Here is a 17589-nt window from a genome sequence, read left to right as displayed (position 1 = left end):
AACATTGGAATTTTTGAGTGTATACATTTCTTTTTAAATTATATTTGCACTTACCAATACAGTCTGAATCCTTTACTCCTTTTTTGGCATCAACTCTAGGTTTGAAACCATCCTTACATTCGCAAGTGAAATCATGACCATACGACATACATATGGTATTTTCTCCAGTACAGTCATTCTCTTTGCATTCATAAATCATTTCTAAAAATACAAAGATATATATGCGAAATTTTAACAAAAATTCAGAAAACGATATCCTTTACAAATTTAAACTGTTTAAAATTAAGCGTCATACTAATTATGCATCTCTTCCGTAAGGAAAGTATGTAAAAGCTTTTGTTTCCTTCTTAAAATAACTTTTTGTTGGAAATATTTATTCTAGGGTCATTTGCTAAAATATTGGAATTTTTGAGTGTATACATTTCTTTTTAAATTAAATTTGCACTTACCAATACAGTCTGAATCCTTTTCTCCTTTTTTGGCATCATCTCTTGGTATGAAACCATCCTTACATTCGCAGGTGAAATCATGACCATACGGCATACATNATGATTGTGAGTGTTGTGCTGAATAAGAATGTGGTAAATAATGGCGCAGACCTGGCTCTTCTAAACTTGCAGGAGCGTCTCGTGGATATTCACTTTCTCCAGAGAAAGGAGTACCAGGCAATCTAGGTAATTTATAGGGCCGAGGACTTTGATGTGATGTTTGCGATTGAGAAGAAGGATAGCTTGACTGATACTGATTAGTATTTTCCCTGTTTTTCTGCCGATAATCGGTTTCTCCGGAGAACGGTGGGGCAGGCGAAAGAGATGGATTGCTTACTAAAGGTCTTTGGGCTGGAAAATGCGGTTGTGAATAGCCATGTTTAGGTGGTTTTCCTTGAGGCGATGTATGAAATTGTGTGGATGGATGGCTTGGTTTATATCGATCAGTACTGTCGTGGTTTTTCTCACGATAATCGGTTTCTCCGGAGAACGGTGGGGCAGGCGAAAGAGATGGATTGTTTGCTAAAGGTCTTTGGACTGGAAAATGTGGTTGTGAATAGTCATGTGTAGGTGGTTTTCTTTGAGGCGATGTATGAAATTGTGTGGAAGGACGGTTTGATTGATATCGATCAGTACTAGCGTGGTTTTTCTGACGATAATCGATTTCTCTGGAATAGGATGAAACTGACGAAGGTGGTAGATTTCTTATTAAAGGCTTTTGAGTTGGAAAATGAGATTGTGAATAATCATGCTTTGGTGGCAGTTCTTGTTTATACTGACCTTGGCTGTCTTGGGAGTTTTGATAATTACTTTCTTTAGAATACGACGCTCCAGATGAATGTGGATAATGAAATGATGATGGTGTTTCAGAGTTTGGCGAAAATGATGAAGGATGAGTGTAAGTAACGGGTCTATGTTCATTAGAATTTATTACATTATAATTTTGTTCTTTTGCATTTGTGATAACTGGACCAGATAACGTTTTATGAGAAGTAGGTCGATTATAAGGATTTATGTGAGGACCTGGTGCATAATGATTCGGTTCAGAATTAAATTGGGGTTTTCCCTTATATACATTGTCTTTTTCAGAAAACGGTAGTGGCTTTTCATTTGCAGTAACGGGTCCAGAAACAGTTTTATAAGGGGGTGCCCCGTTTTGTTGTAAATTAGGATGTAATTCAGGCCCTGCCTCTTGATGGTATGATTCAGAATTAAAATGTTTGTTTTTCCAATTACTAGTTTCCTTTAGAGGGGAAGAAAATGATGATTTTTGGTAATGTCGGTGAGGTCTCGCTGGTGATAAATTTGGAGGATTTGATTCAAATTGACTTGATGGGTTTGCATAACTATTTTCTTGATATTTTGCGTTTCCAAAATAAGGTGCAGAGTGTTTTGATAATTGCGGATTGCGCATTGCTGGCTTTTGGTTTAGTGGATGAGATTGGTAAGAAGGAGGGTTGTAAGTTTTCGGGATATCTTTTTCGGAATTGCTTGCATCATTATTTCGATTATAATCAACTTCCTGAGAAAAAGAAGCAGCTGGCGATTGTTCATAATTGTAAGGGGGATCTTGATTAGAAGAAAGAGGAGGTGATGAAGGATACTTCTGATGTTCTAAATTATATTGGCTAGATGGTATGTCTCTACCTCTTTCATCATGAAGGTCTTCTGCAGAATTTGAAGAGTAGGTTGGAGAATAGGAACCCTCTGGTACACTATTAGGGTGTGAATGGGAACTGTTTGGAGAAGGTGCATGATAATAGGAATCAGATTCATACGGAGCTGAGTTGGAATTGACTTCCCCTGAATATTGGGAATTTGGAGTATGAGTTTCAGAATTTCCAAAACCATATTTATAATTTTTCTTATCGCGTTCGTCTTCCTTGGAATGGGAATTAAATGAAGAAGGCTTATAACTGTTTGATTCTGGTCTATCATAGTTATCGTTGTAGTTATGTTGGTGGTTCTGATCTACATTTGAACTAGATAAAGTTGGCTTTTTAGAAGGTATTTTTGATGGTGGCTTGTTCAATTTATGACTACTTTCAAAATTTTTAAAAACATTCTTATAATTAGATTTTGGTGGAGCGAATTTTATTAACGCTTTTGAAGATTTTGTTTTATTTACATGAGCAATTTGATAAAAGCGATTTCTTCCTAAATCAGCACCCTTAGTGAAAAACACACTGGAAAAAGGCACTATTTTTACTGCTTTATTAGGTTCGTGCGAGTTTTGACTACTTTCCTCATCTTCGTCGTCATATACTGTATTATGAGAAGAATATGATCGTTGTTCAACTTGTGGTAGAAAATTTGATTTTGATTCTTGCTGTGATGTGGTGACAGACTGCAATCTACCACTTTTAAGAGGTTTGTACCCTTCAGAACTACTTCTAGAATTGTTCTTTAAATCTGAGTAATATTTAATGGGATACAATCGAACTGGTTTTTGTATACTCTGAGAATGTTTAAGATCCAATTTGTTTGGAAAATTGGGATCTTCGGACCTCAAATTGTTTGCTGATCTATTAGAAGTGCGTTCATGAAATGGTCCGTTTTTGCGAAATTCCAGCGGAGACTCGGAATACAAGTCTGCAGAGTTTGAAAACACACCTGTATTGCTGTCTCCATTATCAGAGGAAAAGTTGCTTCCGAATTGATTAGAAGAATTAGGATGTTTGGAGGTAACATTCTGGCCAGCTAAACTTATTTGCATCAATTTCCTAAAGAAATCGTTTCTATTAGATATTAATTTAGATTTCGCATTGCTGTTTCCTAATTTGGCACTTATAAGTTGATTTTGTGTATAATTTGGTATAGTATCATCATAATCATGTTCCTTCTTTAAACCATGGAAGTCACTTGTTTCTGGATATCGAGGAGAAGAGATGCTTGAATTAGACGTAATGGACGAAGATTGAGAGGAATTGTGGGAATTCAAATCGGTAGAGTTCGGAGTTCGAAGCACCCAATTTGGTCTCCTTTGGTCTGTTGTAACAGCAGATGTATCATGTTGGTGTGGATTTGGCTTAGGTATTTGACTAGGTAATTCATCTACGTTGGTGGCATGATGAAATTTAATCATAAAAACCACAAGAAAAATTAGGCTCTCGTAATTCTGAAAGGAAAAACAAATATAAATATATATAGAATAATACGGTATTTTTATTAGTAAATGTCAACTTTAGTTATATACTATTAGTTTCTAAGCGATTTACTTGCGGAAATACAGTAGAGGGCCGATTATTCGAACTGCTCGGGACCGATCTTCGTTCGGATAATTGGAAATTTGTTTAAAATCTTGTTTAAACGATTGTTATTTATTCACTAACATCTATTCACACTTTTAAAAGGGTTAAAGCTAGTTAGCTAGTTATAGTTAATTTACGTCGCACTAGAGTTGCACGGTGGGCTATTGGCGATGGTCTGGGAGACACCCCTGAGGATGATCCGAAGATATGCCATTATAATTTTGATCCTCTGCAGAAGGGATGGCACCCCGCTTCGATAGCCCGACGACCTGCACGCGAAGTCGAGCACTTTACGGTAGAACAGTTCAACAAGGACCCATACCGCACACCCTCGGTTCCTACGCAGACTGATCCAAGTGGTCACCCACCCGCACACTGACCGTAGCCAGTGATGCTTGACTTCGGTGACCTGCTGGGAGCCGTGTCTTAACGATCCACTGCGGGACGGGGGGTTAAAACTGGCACTACTATCTAAAATACTGGAGTGTTTAAAAAAATTTTTTTTCAATTTTTAAATATTTTTTATTTATTAAATTTTTTTAAAAACTTTTTTCTCATTTCGTATTTATTTTTTCATATTTCAGCTTTTTATAAATATTTTTTGTCAATTACTGACTTTTTCTTTTCATCCCATTGCAAAAGAAATCCAGAAAAGACCTTTGTTTCAAAGAAGATGCTCTTTTTTTTATATTGTCGATAAGTTAAAAAGTATTCTTAACTTAAAAGGAAAAAAAAAACGAATTAGGACATAGTTCGGATAATTGGACGTTCGAATAATAAGGGTTCGTATAATCGGCACTTTACTGTATTATTAATACCTATATTACGTCTACATTCCATTTTTTAGTCTCCTTTTTCTGCACTGTTTAACAACTGATTGCATATTATAACTATTTATACGATTGGATATTAAGTTAAATAGAACTCATCATCGTGGGACCTCGATTATTTTTACCAGTATTACATTTAAGATATTTCGTAAGCTATAGCTTTTTCCTCCTTGATACCAAGCCGCCTACCGATACTGATCAAGTTTACTAAATCTAAATAAAATCTTGATATAAAGAGCTATTGTTAACTTCATATGGTTGAAACACGTTGTTTTCATAAACCGACACAGAAATGCAATATCGAGAAGAAAATTCGGAAAGTGGAAAATTTATTTTGACTTTTCGTCTATAAGTTTCATTATGTAAATACACGTTGTTTCCCAAAAATTCCACACGATGAAAGAATTGGGTAGATAAACGAAATTTGAAACAGATATGTTGAGACAAATGTGATAAGTTTCATGATTTTTATATAATAACCAGTTAATCTAGTAAATATCAGAGAACTTTATTTAATATCATGTTTCCATTCCATGCATCCTTCCAAGTATCCTTCTTAAAACCTTTCTTTTATTTCAAGAAGTAGGAAATTGAATCGCATTGACGCCTATTCAGTTTCAGAGTGTAGCGTAGCTACCACTACGACTTATAAATTCCAATTCACTAGTGTGTAAGATACTTATGTTAACTTGATTTTATCCTTAGATAGCTTTTGATAGAAGACAGTTGATACTGTTGGTAGTCTAGCACCGCGGAGGTTACCGAAATATTGAAAAACGCTTCTAGGAAACAATTCTAAATATTGCTGAAACACTGCGAAATGTACCTGAATATTATATATATATATATATATATATATATACTCTAATGCGTCCCAGAATCCTTGCAAATGCCACCATAAACACTCTCTGAATATCTGCTTCAGTGTTCCCTGACCACAGTGGGTGTGTTTATACTTATGTATTCAAACCTACCCATTTTTCCTAAGTTGAAGAAAGATTTTTTTTTTCAGATTCAAGTAGTAGGGAAATTCATGTTTGTTTGTTTTTTCCATTCAATAATGTGATGTATAAGCTTAATTTTAATGACTTTCCTTACCAATACCATTAAAATCATTTTCTTTTAAGAGTGAACGTTAGCAGAGACAAAATGTGGTATTTTAACTGTTTTGTTATATATTTACTAGAAGGTGGTGCATATAATTCCTTGCTTTATGTGATTTAACCCTACCTAATTTGATATAAAAATTATGGAAGCATACTGAAATTAAAAGTGGATTAGTTATGTCAAAATTGAAAAGCGAAACCAAAAAAAAAATTCTGTTACATTAAACATAGTCAAATCAATGCGATAGCCTCATATTATTTTCCCAAATTAATAAAAACCCTTGAAATACTGACTGGTAACAAATTATAGATCACCTCTGAACTAATTCTGTGTGAATAATATTTTTTCAGGCAGCAAACATTTTAAAAGATTTTGCATGGCAAAAATACAGACTTCTTTTATTAACCCTGCTACAACTGAAGAAATATTTTTTTAAACAAGAGCAAATACGTAGTGACTGGTAACCCTGCATTTTAATTTCCATTATTATTATTTTCCCAAGCGAGGTGCTTGAATCCCGTAAACAGCCACCACACAGACCGCTAACTGTTTAAATCTACTACAAATGTAAAAAAGAAGCATGATGGATGGGATAGAGTCTAGTTAGCGGCCCAGGTGTCCAGCTCTAATATCAAGACAAGGTGTCTCTGCATTTAACAGCTAACACATAGGCCGTTGACCATTAAGAACCAATTCAAAATAGAAAAATACATGATGGATGATATAGGGGCCGCTGCGTTGCCAGGCTTTCTATTCAAAACAAGACTAGAAGGTTTCTCTTCATCTCTATGCTTTTATTTCAGATATAAAGATATATATAAATGCAACTAATATATTGTTTTACATAAATCTTACTTCCCCTAAGAATTCTTAAATTTTTTTACATTTAATTTACAATAATTAAACGCTTTTGTTATCACTCTGTATTGAAGAAAAGGAATCATTTTTAAAAGATGCTGACATCAATAAGTTTATTGTGAATACCTTAACTCCATGGGAGATTTATGCAAATTAAACTGAAGTTAGTTGAAATGTTAGCTTAGATGAAACATGAAAATGATTAGAGTTACGAAACGGTCGCTATGTTAATATGAACCACTATCAATAATATGAGAACTAAATTACTTTTTTTTTTTTGAATGGTGATGCAATTTTCATTAACCTTAGTGTAACAAAGTCCTGACAACATTCTTTTAAAATATTAAGTGTTACCTCAGTTAAAATTATTCCTTTTAGAAATTAGAAAATCAAATGTTACATCTTCACCACTTAAAGAATATTAATTGAAAAGTGCAAAACACGGCTTCTATCTGTCAAAATACATTGCCTTTGTCGTAAATTTACTGTATAAAGCAACTTACCACCTCCAGAAAGCATTTCTTTAAACTCTGTAATTTCATTTAATCCATTTAAATATTTTTCTCCATTTTTTTTCAATACAAACGCATTTATGGAAACAATCATAGAAAACAACCACACTTTTGAAACCATATTAACTGCCATCACGTTTACAACTAAAATGTGATTTCTCCTAACTTCTACATTCCGTGAGAACTTTCACAATCAATAAATTAACAAATGAAACAACTTTACAAAAACTGTGTTGAGGAAATCCGCACCATCCAGACTTAATCCTTTAAGGACTACTTGAACAAGTGTTTTATTGTGATAGAACATGGCAAAACAGCTGATAAGAGATATCTTATAGAAAATTTTAGTTTCAGTTAAGTTCTGACACAAGAAATATTAATCTCTTCCCCCGCTAATTCAAACAAACTTAACATCACTCAGATCACTAATGATGATAAAGGAGATGTGAAATGTAGCCCGAAATGTATTTGCGAACCAATCAGGAGAAGAATTATATTTCTCAATTGTTGTTATCTTACAAATGAAATCCATGTCCGGGTTTACCAAATATAACGATGTTTTGAAAAATCAATTAAATAAAATCAGAAAAGATTAATTTATACTCTTCGGTACTATTTTTCTTATGAAACAATGTATTTAATATTCACTCTCCAATTACCACGGAATTACAGTAATTTTAAAAAGTGCTTTTCTTTGTAGCAATAGTTACGTATTAGAATTCGAAGGATATATTTAAAATACACAATTTTTTCAGCGCTATATATAAATTCAACAGGGCTTCATAAAAGGCCAGATTTAGCCAGCTTCATAAATGGATTACATATTAATTGTTTCTATTAATTGTTGTTCTATACATATTAAAAATTTGTGCTTCAGTTCTATATCACTGAAAAAAAGAGTCGCTAAATCCACAAATTTTGAAAAGTGTGTACTAATTAGTTTAAAAGCTTGCAGCAGATGGCGCTGCAAACTATAAAATCTAGCAAACTATATTTTCAAGGCAGCGACAATTTTCAGAAGCTAAAGTGCAATTGCAAATACAGTTTATAATAGGCTGACGTGCGGCAGAAAGCATCGTCTTTTAGTTTTTTCAGCAAGAAGCGCCATTTTTTGATTAACACTGTAACTAGCTTAAAAAAGTTTGAAAAATTAATAGCTAGTTTTTAAAAGCAGAACGCTTTAAACCGAATATGATTCTATATCCTTTCGTTTTCTTTTCGTATTTATAAAATTATTTGTCAATTTTGAGACACTCAGTGCTTGACCAAAACAACATGAATAAAACACAGATAAATGAACAAAAATGTACAGAGCACAAAAAAAAGAAACGCGGACGACTCTGAATAATTTTTGATCTAATAATCCGATCTTGACCTCAAATATGCTAATAATAACAGACAGTAGAGTAAACCAACCAGTGAAGGAACATTTCATATATATTGATTAAAAATAAGAATTTGAAAGTTTTTCTTTAGATTGATTGGTAACAATAGCTTACTGCCAAACAATAGGAAGTCATCTAACAATGCTTTGGATTACCTGGTGAAATAGACTTCTCTGGAAAAAAAATTTGAATTAGTTAATATCTCTGCAACATCTTGTTTCTTTGAAAAAAATTATATGGTGAGTGTTTGTATTTATATGTTTGAAGTGGAATTAATTGCATGTACTAGTTTTATTTTTCTCACTGTGAAAAAGAGAATTCAAAGTATAGTTATTGAAGTAACTTTTTATTTTTTTAAGCATCATAGCATAATAAAGTACTAAGATAAGGGGATGTTTATTCACTGGATCACCAAACGATGAAAAATCAGTGAAGGAACAAGTGTTCCCTTACTGTTTTTTTTTTTTTTTTCTAAGTTAATGAAAATAAAAGATAAACTTTAATTTTCTTGTACCTTTAGTGATGTTCCGCATCAAAAGTATGTTAAAAATACGAAAAACAACTTCTAACCAGTGAGGGAACAGGCATGTTCCTTTACTGGGCATAGATTTCCCAGTGAATGAACAGTATGTGTTAATATGTTGACACTTTAATTTTCAATTCATGATTACAAAAAAAAGTTAACATTTTCCAAGTATTTATATGTTATAATTTCAAGAATAGGCTTGTTTTTAAATATTTGTATGGCTTATAAATTCATAAAGAGCATTAAAAATTAACCGAAATTAAGTGTTCCTTTACTGGGTCCTTTCCTTTATTACCAGTATTCCTTTACAGTGAATACTGGTAAGAGCTGTTCCTTCACTTGGTCTTCTTACTACTTTTTATTTGAACCTCAAAAACTTTAAAACAATATTATGTAAGTTCTCTACAATTTTTTTACATAATTTGCAATTAGTAACAAATATGCTGACACTGTCATTTAACTAAAATTACGAATTTTGAAATTAATATGATTTTTTAAAAAGCTAGCGAAGCTTAAGTGTTCCTTCACTGGTTAGTTTACCCTGTTTCAAGTTAGAAAATCAGACACAAAAGCGTACTTTCTCTGAATAAAAATACCTTTTTCTCAATTTTTGGCCAATTAAATATAGGAAGTAGCTGCAATCTGTCCCCATAGTTTGGTTACGAGGGCGATTCAAAGTTTGGACCTCCTAATGTTAACTTTACTTTTTTCGCCGTATCTCGAGCGAATTGAATTGAAAAATTATAAAACGAATTGAACAATTTTTTCACACAGTTATAACATTCGTTTATCCATGGATAGTTCCACGAAAAAATCAATTTTAGTAAATATTTATTATATTATTAAATAACAGTCGAAAAAATTTGAATCGTAAGGTATACAGTTTTTTACATTATTTCATGGTATGTAATTTTACATGGCAAAATACAAAATATGAGCGAAATCAGTTGAATAGTGCCTGAGAATTCAAATTTAAAAAATCTGACTTTTTTTTTTAATTCAATTTATCAGGAACTATTCAACCGGTTTTGCTATTCAATTTATCAGGAACTATTCAACCAGTTTTGCTATTCAATTTATCAGGAACTATTCAACCGGTTTTGCTATTCAATTTATCAGGAACTATTCAACCGATATAATGTGTGTTAAATTGATTTCCGAGATACACGTGTTTTTTTCCCCACTATCTGTTCTTTTACCCCTTTCTAGTGCAGTGTTATCAGTATAGCAATACTTATTCCAAAATATTGCCATCCACTAAAAATGTGAAAATATTTGCTCCTAAGGGTACCCCGTTTTATAGCAAATACTATTTTTTAAAGAACGTAGAGTTAAAGTATTTCTATTTTCTAAGAATTTTTGCAAACCCACTGACTACTAACTCCAATGCTTCCAAGTCAACCATTAATTTCATCAAGATGCAATTAATTAATTACAACAAGATACAAGAGAGAATAAGAACTGCTGCGTGGCCCAGATACCCATATGCAAATTTATACAAGGACTAGAAATTATTGATCTACGGTACGATTGGTTAATGGGCTGCTTGAAAAAAATTTCATTAATGTCGCACCGTAGTTGAATTCCCAAATATAAGAAATTTCAAAGTTTGCAAAAGGAAAAAACTATTAACTTCTCCTTTACACTTTATTTTTATGGTTTCTTGAGAAAAAACATGATCAGAAGTGATTATCAATTTATCTACAATACATCAATTATCAATTTATCTAATATTTGTATACTTTATTACAAGAAATTATTATTTCATGTTATATCAATTACATAGTAATCCATATTTATAACCAATTGCGACTTGCTTAACCCAGATTATAAATTCGTTTTTATAAAGTAGAGGTCAAAAGCTTTTAAAATAAAATTAAAAATAAAAAGGGTGATTATTAACATTTTAAAAATAAAAATGGAATCGTACGAAAACTTCGTACAAAATTTTCTGAGTCAAAATTGGAAAAACTTTAACGCAGGTTTCACAGAACAAAATTTTTCTTCGTTAAAAACAGTTTACTTGTTTGTTTGTTTTTTACTAAAAATGCAACAATTAAAAAACATTGCTAGAAATTGGCATAAAAAAGTAATACACATTACAAAAAGTTTAAAAAATTGCTTACAATGTTTGCATACACAGGGTGCTTTCTTTCTTTCTTATACGAAGAAAATTGTTTAATCTATTTATAACAATCAAGATCAAGCGAAAACATATTTTTGATATAAAAATATTAGATTGTACTTTTTCAGAGAGAAAGAAAGGAAAGAAACAGAAGAATGATCTAATTATTTTGACAATAATTACTTATTTTTAATTTAAAAAAATATCTGATAGAATTATTTATGGTATTTTTTAATCTATAACATATAATTTTTATAGTTTTTTTTTTATTATTATAACATAAAAAACTCATTCCGCAATTAAAGAATCATAATTTTTTTCCCCTTAGACAGTTTTTTTTAAAAACAATTTGTTTTTAAAACATTTATATTAATTTTAATATTATACTGTTATCAAATTTTGAAACACTGAAAAATATTTATATCACTTTGAAACAATAAAAAAAAAAAATTTTATTAAACAATCTTCTTTTCTATTAAAAAAAAAAAAAAGGAATGACTTTTTTTAGATATTTCGAATATCTTTTGGCTTTTTACTGAAATGTTATTATTTATAAACTCAAATCTCTAACAAGAAAAATTGGGTAATAAAACAACTGAATCACGTTAGGCTACCAAATTAATACCTGATACGGGTAATTTAAATCCATGTTATAGGTAACGCCTACTTTCAAATAAAAAAAAGAAATAAAACGTTACAAATAATGAAAACAAATTTCTTTTTCCTGAAGTTGAGTGACTTTCGTTAAGATGAAGAATATGAAATATATAATGTTACTAGGAGGCTTCGCCCCCTGCTCGCTGGTGCTCGCCAACCCCCGGAACTGCTTTCGCAGTTCATTTCGGATTGCTTCGCAATCCGATGCTCGCTTTACTCGCTCATTGGATACGTTCTTAACGTCTAGCTTTTGTATACTTTTTTGAACACTGAAGTTCCGAAAACTTTTCACTGCAGAAAATTCTAAACCTGTACATTTCAATATTAATTTGAAATTGCAAACAGTTCACATATTTTTCTTAATCACACTATTCTAAATTTCAGTTGTTGAGAAAAGTAACTGTTGTAAGTTTTGTTTTAAAGTCTTTCCCACAAAAGGGCTAAAGCCATGTGTTGTAAAACAATATGAAATAGTAGTCTGCCACTGAACGCCGGATGTAAAGCATCGGCTTCGCTAAAGATAATTTTGTATTTTTAATTCTCTGAATGGCGCCTTCCTAATATGGAATTTGTAAAATAAATGTATATATTTTTGATTGTTGATGAAGCCCATCATTTTGCGTTTTCATCAGTGTTCAGAAGCAGAACAACTATAAGTTCTTTATTTTATCACAAAAGTATAAAATGTATAAAAAACAAATAGTAAGAAAATGAGTATAGTCATAGAAAAAGTTAAAATTATAATATAGTATTTATCAGTTAAAATAAAACTTTTTGTTTAAGGCATTGTTAACAATTCAAATTTCTCTGAAGCAATTCTAAACCTTAATTTTGCACACTACGTGCTCTTGCGCGCCGAAGCCTATCAATTAAAACGCATTAGCGTTTTATATAACATGGATTAGACATATGATGCTCACTACGTGTTCTTGCGCGCCGAATCCAATCAGTTAAAAATGAAAACTGTTGCCAGCGCGAGAAAAGAAATATCATCGGTTTTATTGATACATACATACGTACGTATTAGCGTTTTATATAATATAGATTCTGTAAGAGCCACATGTCGGCGCAGGCTGCATGTATATTGCATATCGGTGATATGTAACTAGTAAAAAATGCGTTGTGAGAGGGTATCCCTAGTCCAACTTATCCCCTAATCCAACAATAGACCCTAGTTCAACCTAGAACAACTTATACTTAGTTGCATTTATACTTTTGTAACATTTAAAAAAATTGTGTCACTTTGCTCGGTTCTTAACATGGTCATCTTAACCGTTTGCAATTCCAAATAAAACTTTTCATAAAACATTATTAAATGTAGGCGTTACTGTCGTTATTAGACTCAATTATCTGCTTAAACTCAAGGAAGTCAAAAACATAACTGAAAATTGTAAGTTTTACGAGACAGATTGGTATAAATGTTAATCCTTTCCATTTTTTTAAGTCAATTTTGCTAAATTTTACTTCTATATGAAAAATTTATAAAAATCCTTGTTCTTTGTTTTAACTTGTTACATTTTGTCGAGTTCACTGTCATTGAGGAAAGAAATTGTAAAAAAAAGATCTTGAAAGCTTCCATTGAATTCATGTGCTTATGTTAAGTAATGTTAGTGAGAAAATAAATTAAATGTCTCTCTTACACTTTTCCGTTTCGGTATATGTTCAGCTATTTTTATCACTTTTATTTATTTATTTTTTGCTTTCTTCTAAATAATTCATGATTAAAACAACTTCAAGATAAAATAGCAATCGTTGGAGAGGTAAAAATCCCTTGTTAAAGGTATCGAAGAATCATATGACTATGACATTTCTGTAGTTATAGCTGCGACTAGAATTTGAATTTTAAGTTGCTGATTGTGTACACCCCTTCATAATTTTTTACTCTTTTTAAAAATTGTGTATTTGTAATTTTTTAGAAAATATTCAAAAAACTGTAAGATTTCTTTTATTTTTGAGGTGTTTGCGCTATGTTGCAGTGCAGTAAAGCTTTATTCACTATATGAAATGGCGAGAAAATGTTTCCAAATATTATGTTAAGATTTTGAAGCTGGAATTTGTAGCAAATGCCTAGGGAAATCTAATCGAATACCAGACGCGCCGAATATCCTTACCCTCTGTAAATGTATGTTAAAAATTTAAGGTAGGCGTTACTCTATTCATCGTAAATAGATTAGTTACTTTGTTCTCTACCTTCTCTTGTAAGCATAAACCTCCGAAGAGGTTCCCAAAAATTGCCTATGCCGTCGGTTTTTCACGACGACATAGCGGGGTATTGGGAAAAGTTTTCAACTAGCAATAGTCACGCCTCGGTAGAACCTCATTGGCTATGACACTGCCTCTGCGCAAAGCTAACACTGAGTAGAAAAATGAATTATATATAAGAAAAGGATATTTTATCTTAGTGGTACTTTAAAGATAATTATTGTTTTCCATTTTGTAGTGTTTAAATTGCAGCAAGATTAAAATAAGTAACTCTGCTTAATTTATGAAAAAATCTTGAACATATATCAGTATCTGTTTTCATTATGAAAAGCTATTGAGAGCATTTAATATTATTGGCATTAATTATTATTTAATTGGTCGTTTGCCATTTAATCGTGCGATTTATTTTAAAACTTTGCTCTGTTCAAGATTTGAGACAATCGTGTTATTATTATTTTTTTTTTTTTTTTTTGCACTATTATCGTGTTTTTCGTATTATTGCTGTGTGTTAGCAACAGATAGTGACATTTTATTTTGCATAGAGTATCAATTTATTGTTGCATAGAGTATCAATTTATTGTTGCATAGAGTATCAATTTTCGTCCATGAAAATGAATTTTATTTATTTCTCTGAAGTAAGATTTAGCATAACCTTTCAAATCTTTTTTACACTTGTTTCTTTCTTCATTTTGGCCGAAGGCGTTACCCTTATAGGGAATCTGTGTAGAACTTATATGTATTTCACCATATCTCGAAAACTTTTTAGGCGAATTGAAAAATTTTTATACACAATTATAAAATTCATTTATCCAAAGATAATTCTATGCAAAAAATAAATTTAAATAAATATTTATTATTGTTTTATTTAATACTAGTTGAAAAAATTGAAATTTTGGACATCATTTTAGAGAATATAAATTTACATGGCAAAATACAAAATTTGAACAAAATCGGTGGAATCGGAGAATGAGAAATCGTATTTTAAAAAAGTCGTATCTTTAACTAACTTGTGAAGTATTTTTCGGATATTCACTCAGTAAAGTGTTATGGTAATAGTTCGAAGAAATCTTATAGAATGTGTAGACGAATCAACTGAAACTATGGCAGAAGATACTGATTTCGCAACAGCCAGTACATCACTTAGAAAGTCAGTATAATTCGAGATAGTCCTTAATTTCGAGATAAATGGCCTGATGTGGTCTGGTTTAGATCAACCCTTATTTCAGGATTTTCGAATTTACAGACGACGGGTTTTTTAGTGGTAATAAAAGGGAGTGTATAATCATTTTAATAAATTAGAATTAAAAGAACTTCATCCACAGCTACTAAAAGATAATTGAAACAGGTTAAGCAGTCCCAAGCACTCACCAAGGTTGAAAGACAATGTGTATCAAGATGGAAAAGAGCGAAGTCTGGTCAGAGAACTATTTCATTATATCTATTTATTAGCAAAATAAAAATAACCATGACTATTTATACCCTTGAAAATGTAAAAACTGACAAATAGTTTATGAGAATGGTAAAATCTTTTATATCAGATTTTTCTCTTTTGATCTCACATTCAACCCTTGTGCCTAGTCATCACCTCCTACAACAAAAAGCCTCCACACGGTCATTTATAAGTAGTTCACGCAGACTATTTAAAAAATGAACCAGTTGTGCGCATGAACCCAAAACCTTTTATAAAAGTAATTGAGAGAAATTCATCATATATATTTGAGAATTGAATCTGTAGTGGTTGACAAGTGAATAAGGCAAACCAATAATATTCATAAATAAAACAAATTTTTTGTCATATATTTGCTACCACTTTCTTATTTTAACTAGATTTTGTATTAAGTGACTCGTTCGGAAAGTGGATATCTTCATTCATAATGGTCGGATCGGACTACCTATAAAAAACCGTGTGGAGGCTTTCAGTTATAGGAGGCGGTGGCATAGCACTCTTACAAACTTTGTTAAATATCAGGGATAAAACCATTCACTTCATACGTGATAAGAAAAGCTTCATTCAGCGATTCATCAAATTCAGTGTATCAACCAAAAAAAAGTGGTCTGATCGGACTACCTATAAAAAACCGTGTGGAGGCTAGTTGAAAAATAGGCATCAAGAACATGGTCTTCTTAAGTTCTGATAAAAGTTACATAGACATTGTATTTCTTTTCAAAATTTCATCGTGAGTTTATTTTACTTCATAACTTTATATATTTATTATATAAAGTTATATAACTTTATATATAGTATATGTAACATAAAAAGCTTCAATTAATCTTTTTATGCTAGTTTCTTCGTTATAAAACAACTCCTAATTTATTACTACTTAATTCTTCAAATCGAAGCACTTTATCATACTTTTAAAAAACCACATCCTGTTTCTAAATCTATTTTTAGCCAACTATACATAAATTTAAATAAAGATATTTTTCCTTTTAAGCTTTGTGGGAATCACTCGAGCAAGTTCATTAACCAATAGTAATTTCTGAGATTTCCCTCTTTTCCCTAAATAGAGGCATTTTCGGTTCTTTTTGCAAGATTTTTCCTACCAGAAAGACTGTTTGCTGATGGAGTAAACATCACTTCTTCGCTCCTACTCAACTAAGAATGATCAAATAAAAGTTACTCTGATTTAATTAAAATCCTGTGTCTGTTTTCCTGCTCTGTCCGACTGCATCATTTTACAAGCCGAGCAGCGATGCGTCGTCAGAGGTTAGATAGTCTGTCTACTCATATGTTTAAAAACAAAACCTTGAATGGTTTTCAACACCCGTTAACAAAATCCTCAACTGTTGGTGCTATGAAAGAGATTATTAAAATACCAAGGTATCTATGTGACAATGATTCTCCATAAATAATTTTTCTTAACTGACGGAGTTGTGAAAAAAAAAAAAGTTAATATTATTCGAATCTGCATGTGTGGTGTGATAGTGAATGCTATTCGCGCAGTGATTCTCAGTGTTTAGTGATCATCCACGATAGTAATTTCTTCAATGGTATTTATATAATGAAAATTTACTTCGATCCGTGCTTTTGTTTTGATAATAATTTCGAAATATTTTTTGATTATCAAAATATTTGGTGTTTGAACAGCAAAAATAATACTAGATTTTGGTTATATTCTGAAATTTTTTTTTCTCATTCTTGATATTTCATCTAAAATGATTATTAATTTTTATTCATTGATCTTATTTTGATTGTTTATTTTTGCATTTTCAAAAACTTATTGTTATTGAAATTTACTTATTCTTTGAGGAATTTTATTTTATTAAATTGACTTAATATGATTAACATAAAAATGTTATAGGATATTTAGTTTCGTTTTAATTATATTATATGTAATGAAATAGGATCAATTGAATAATTTTGTAAAATTTAAATTCTGTGTTAGTGTTTATCGTAAGGTAACGATAAATAAGCAACTATGACATTTAATTTACTTCTAAATGCTATATTTAATAGTTAAAATTTATTTTGGTTATTTGAATGCCCTTACGGAGTGGCAAAAATTTCAAATTTAAAATGGATGAAAATGCCAAAAGCAATACAGATAATTCTGAAAAAGAATTTGAGTGATAATTTACAAAAATTAAGTATGGATCAAAGTGTACAGGATAAACCAGGCATACTAGTCTTTGAGCCTGACATTGGTG

General features: G+C 31.2%; 1 protein-coding gene and 1 non-coding gene across 2 annotated transcripts in view; both read right to left on the bottom strand.

The window, feature by feature from the left end:
• Positions 1–3573, bottom strand: part of LOC107444589 (fibrillin-1-like) — a gene marked incomplete in the record, with an annotated part of 46082 nt that extends 42509 nt beyond the window's left edge. Inside the window, 2 exon segments of the mRNA XM_071185798.1 lie at positions 55–201; positions 450–3573. Coding sequence (XP_071041899.1) covers positions 55–201; positions 450–3573 — 3271 coding nt within the window.
• A 10375-nt stretch (positions 3574–13948) lies between these two features.
• On the bottom strand, positions 13949–14089 carry LOC122272141 (U4 spliceosomal RNA). The gene has a single exon (XR_006226805.1). It is a non-coding gene; the product is annotated as a U4 spliceosomal RNA (small nuclear RNA).
• Between the last annotated feature and the right edge of the window lie 3500 nt (positions 14090–17589).

Source organism: Parasteatoda tepidariorum, chromosome 9 (genome assembly GCF_043381705.1).
Source record: "Parasteatoda tepidariorum isolate YZ-2023 chromosome 9, CAS_Ptep_4.0, whole genome shotgun sequence".
Taxonomy (NCBI): domain Eukaryota; kingdom Metazoa; phylum Arthropoda; class Arachnida; order Araneae; family Theridiidae; genus Parasteatoda; species Parasteatoda tepidariorum.
Note: the sequence above shows the minus strand (reverse complement) of the source record. Positions and strands in the feature narration are given on the sequence as shown.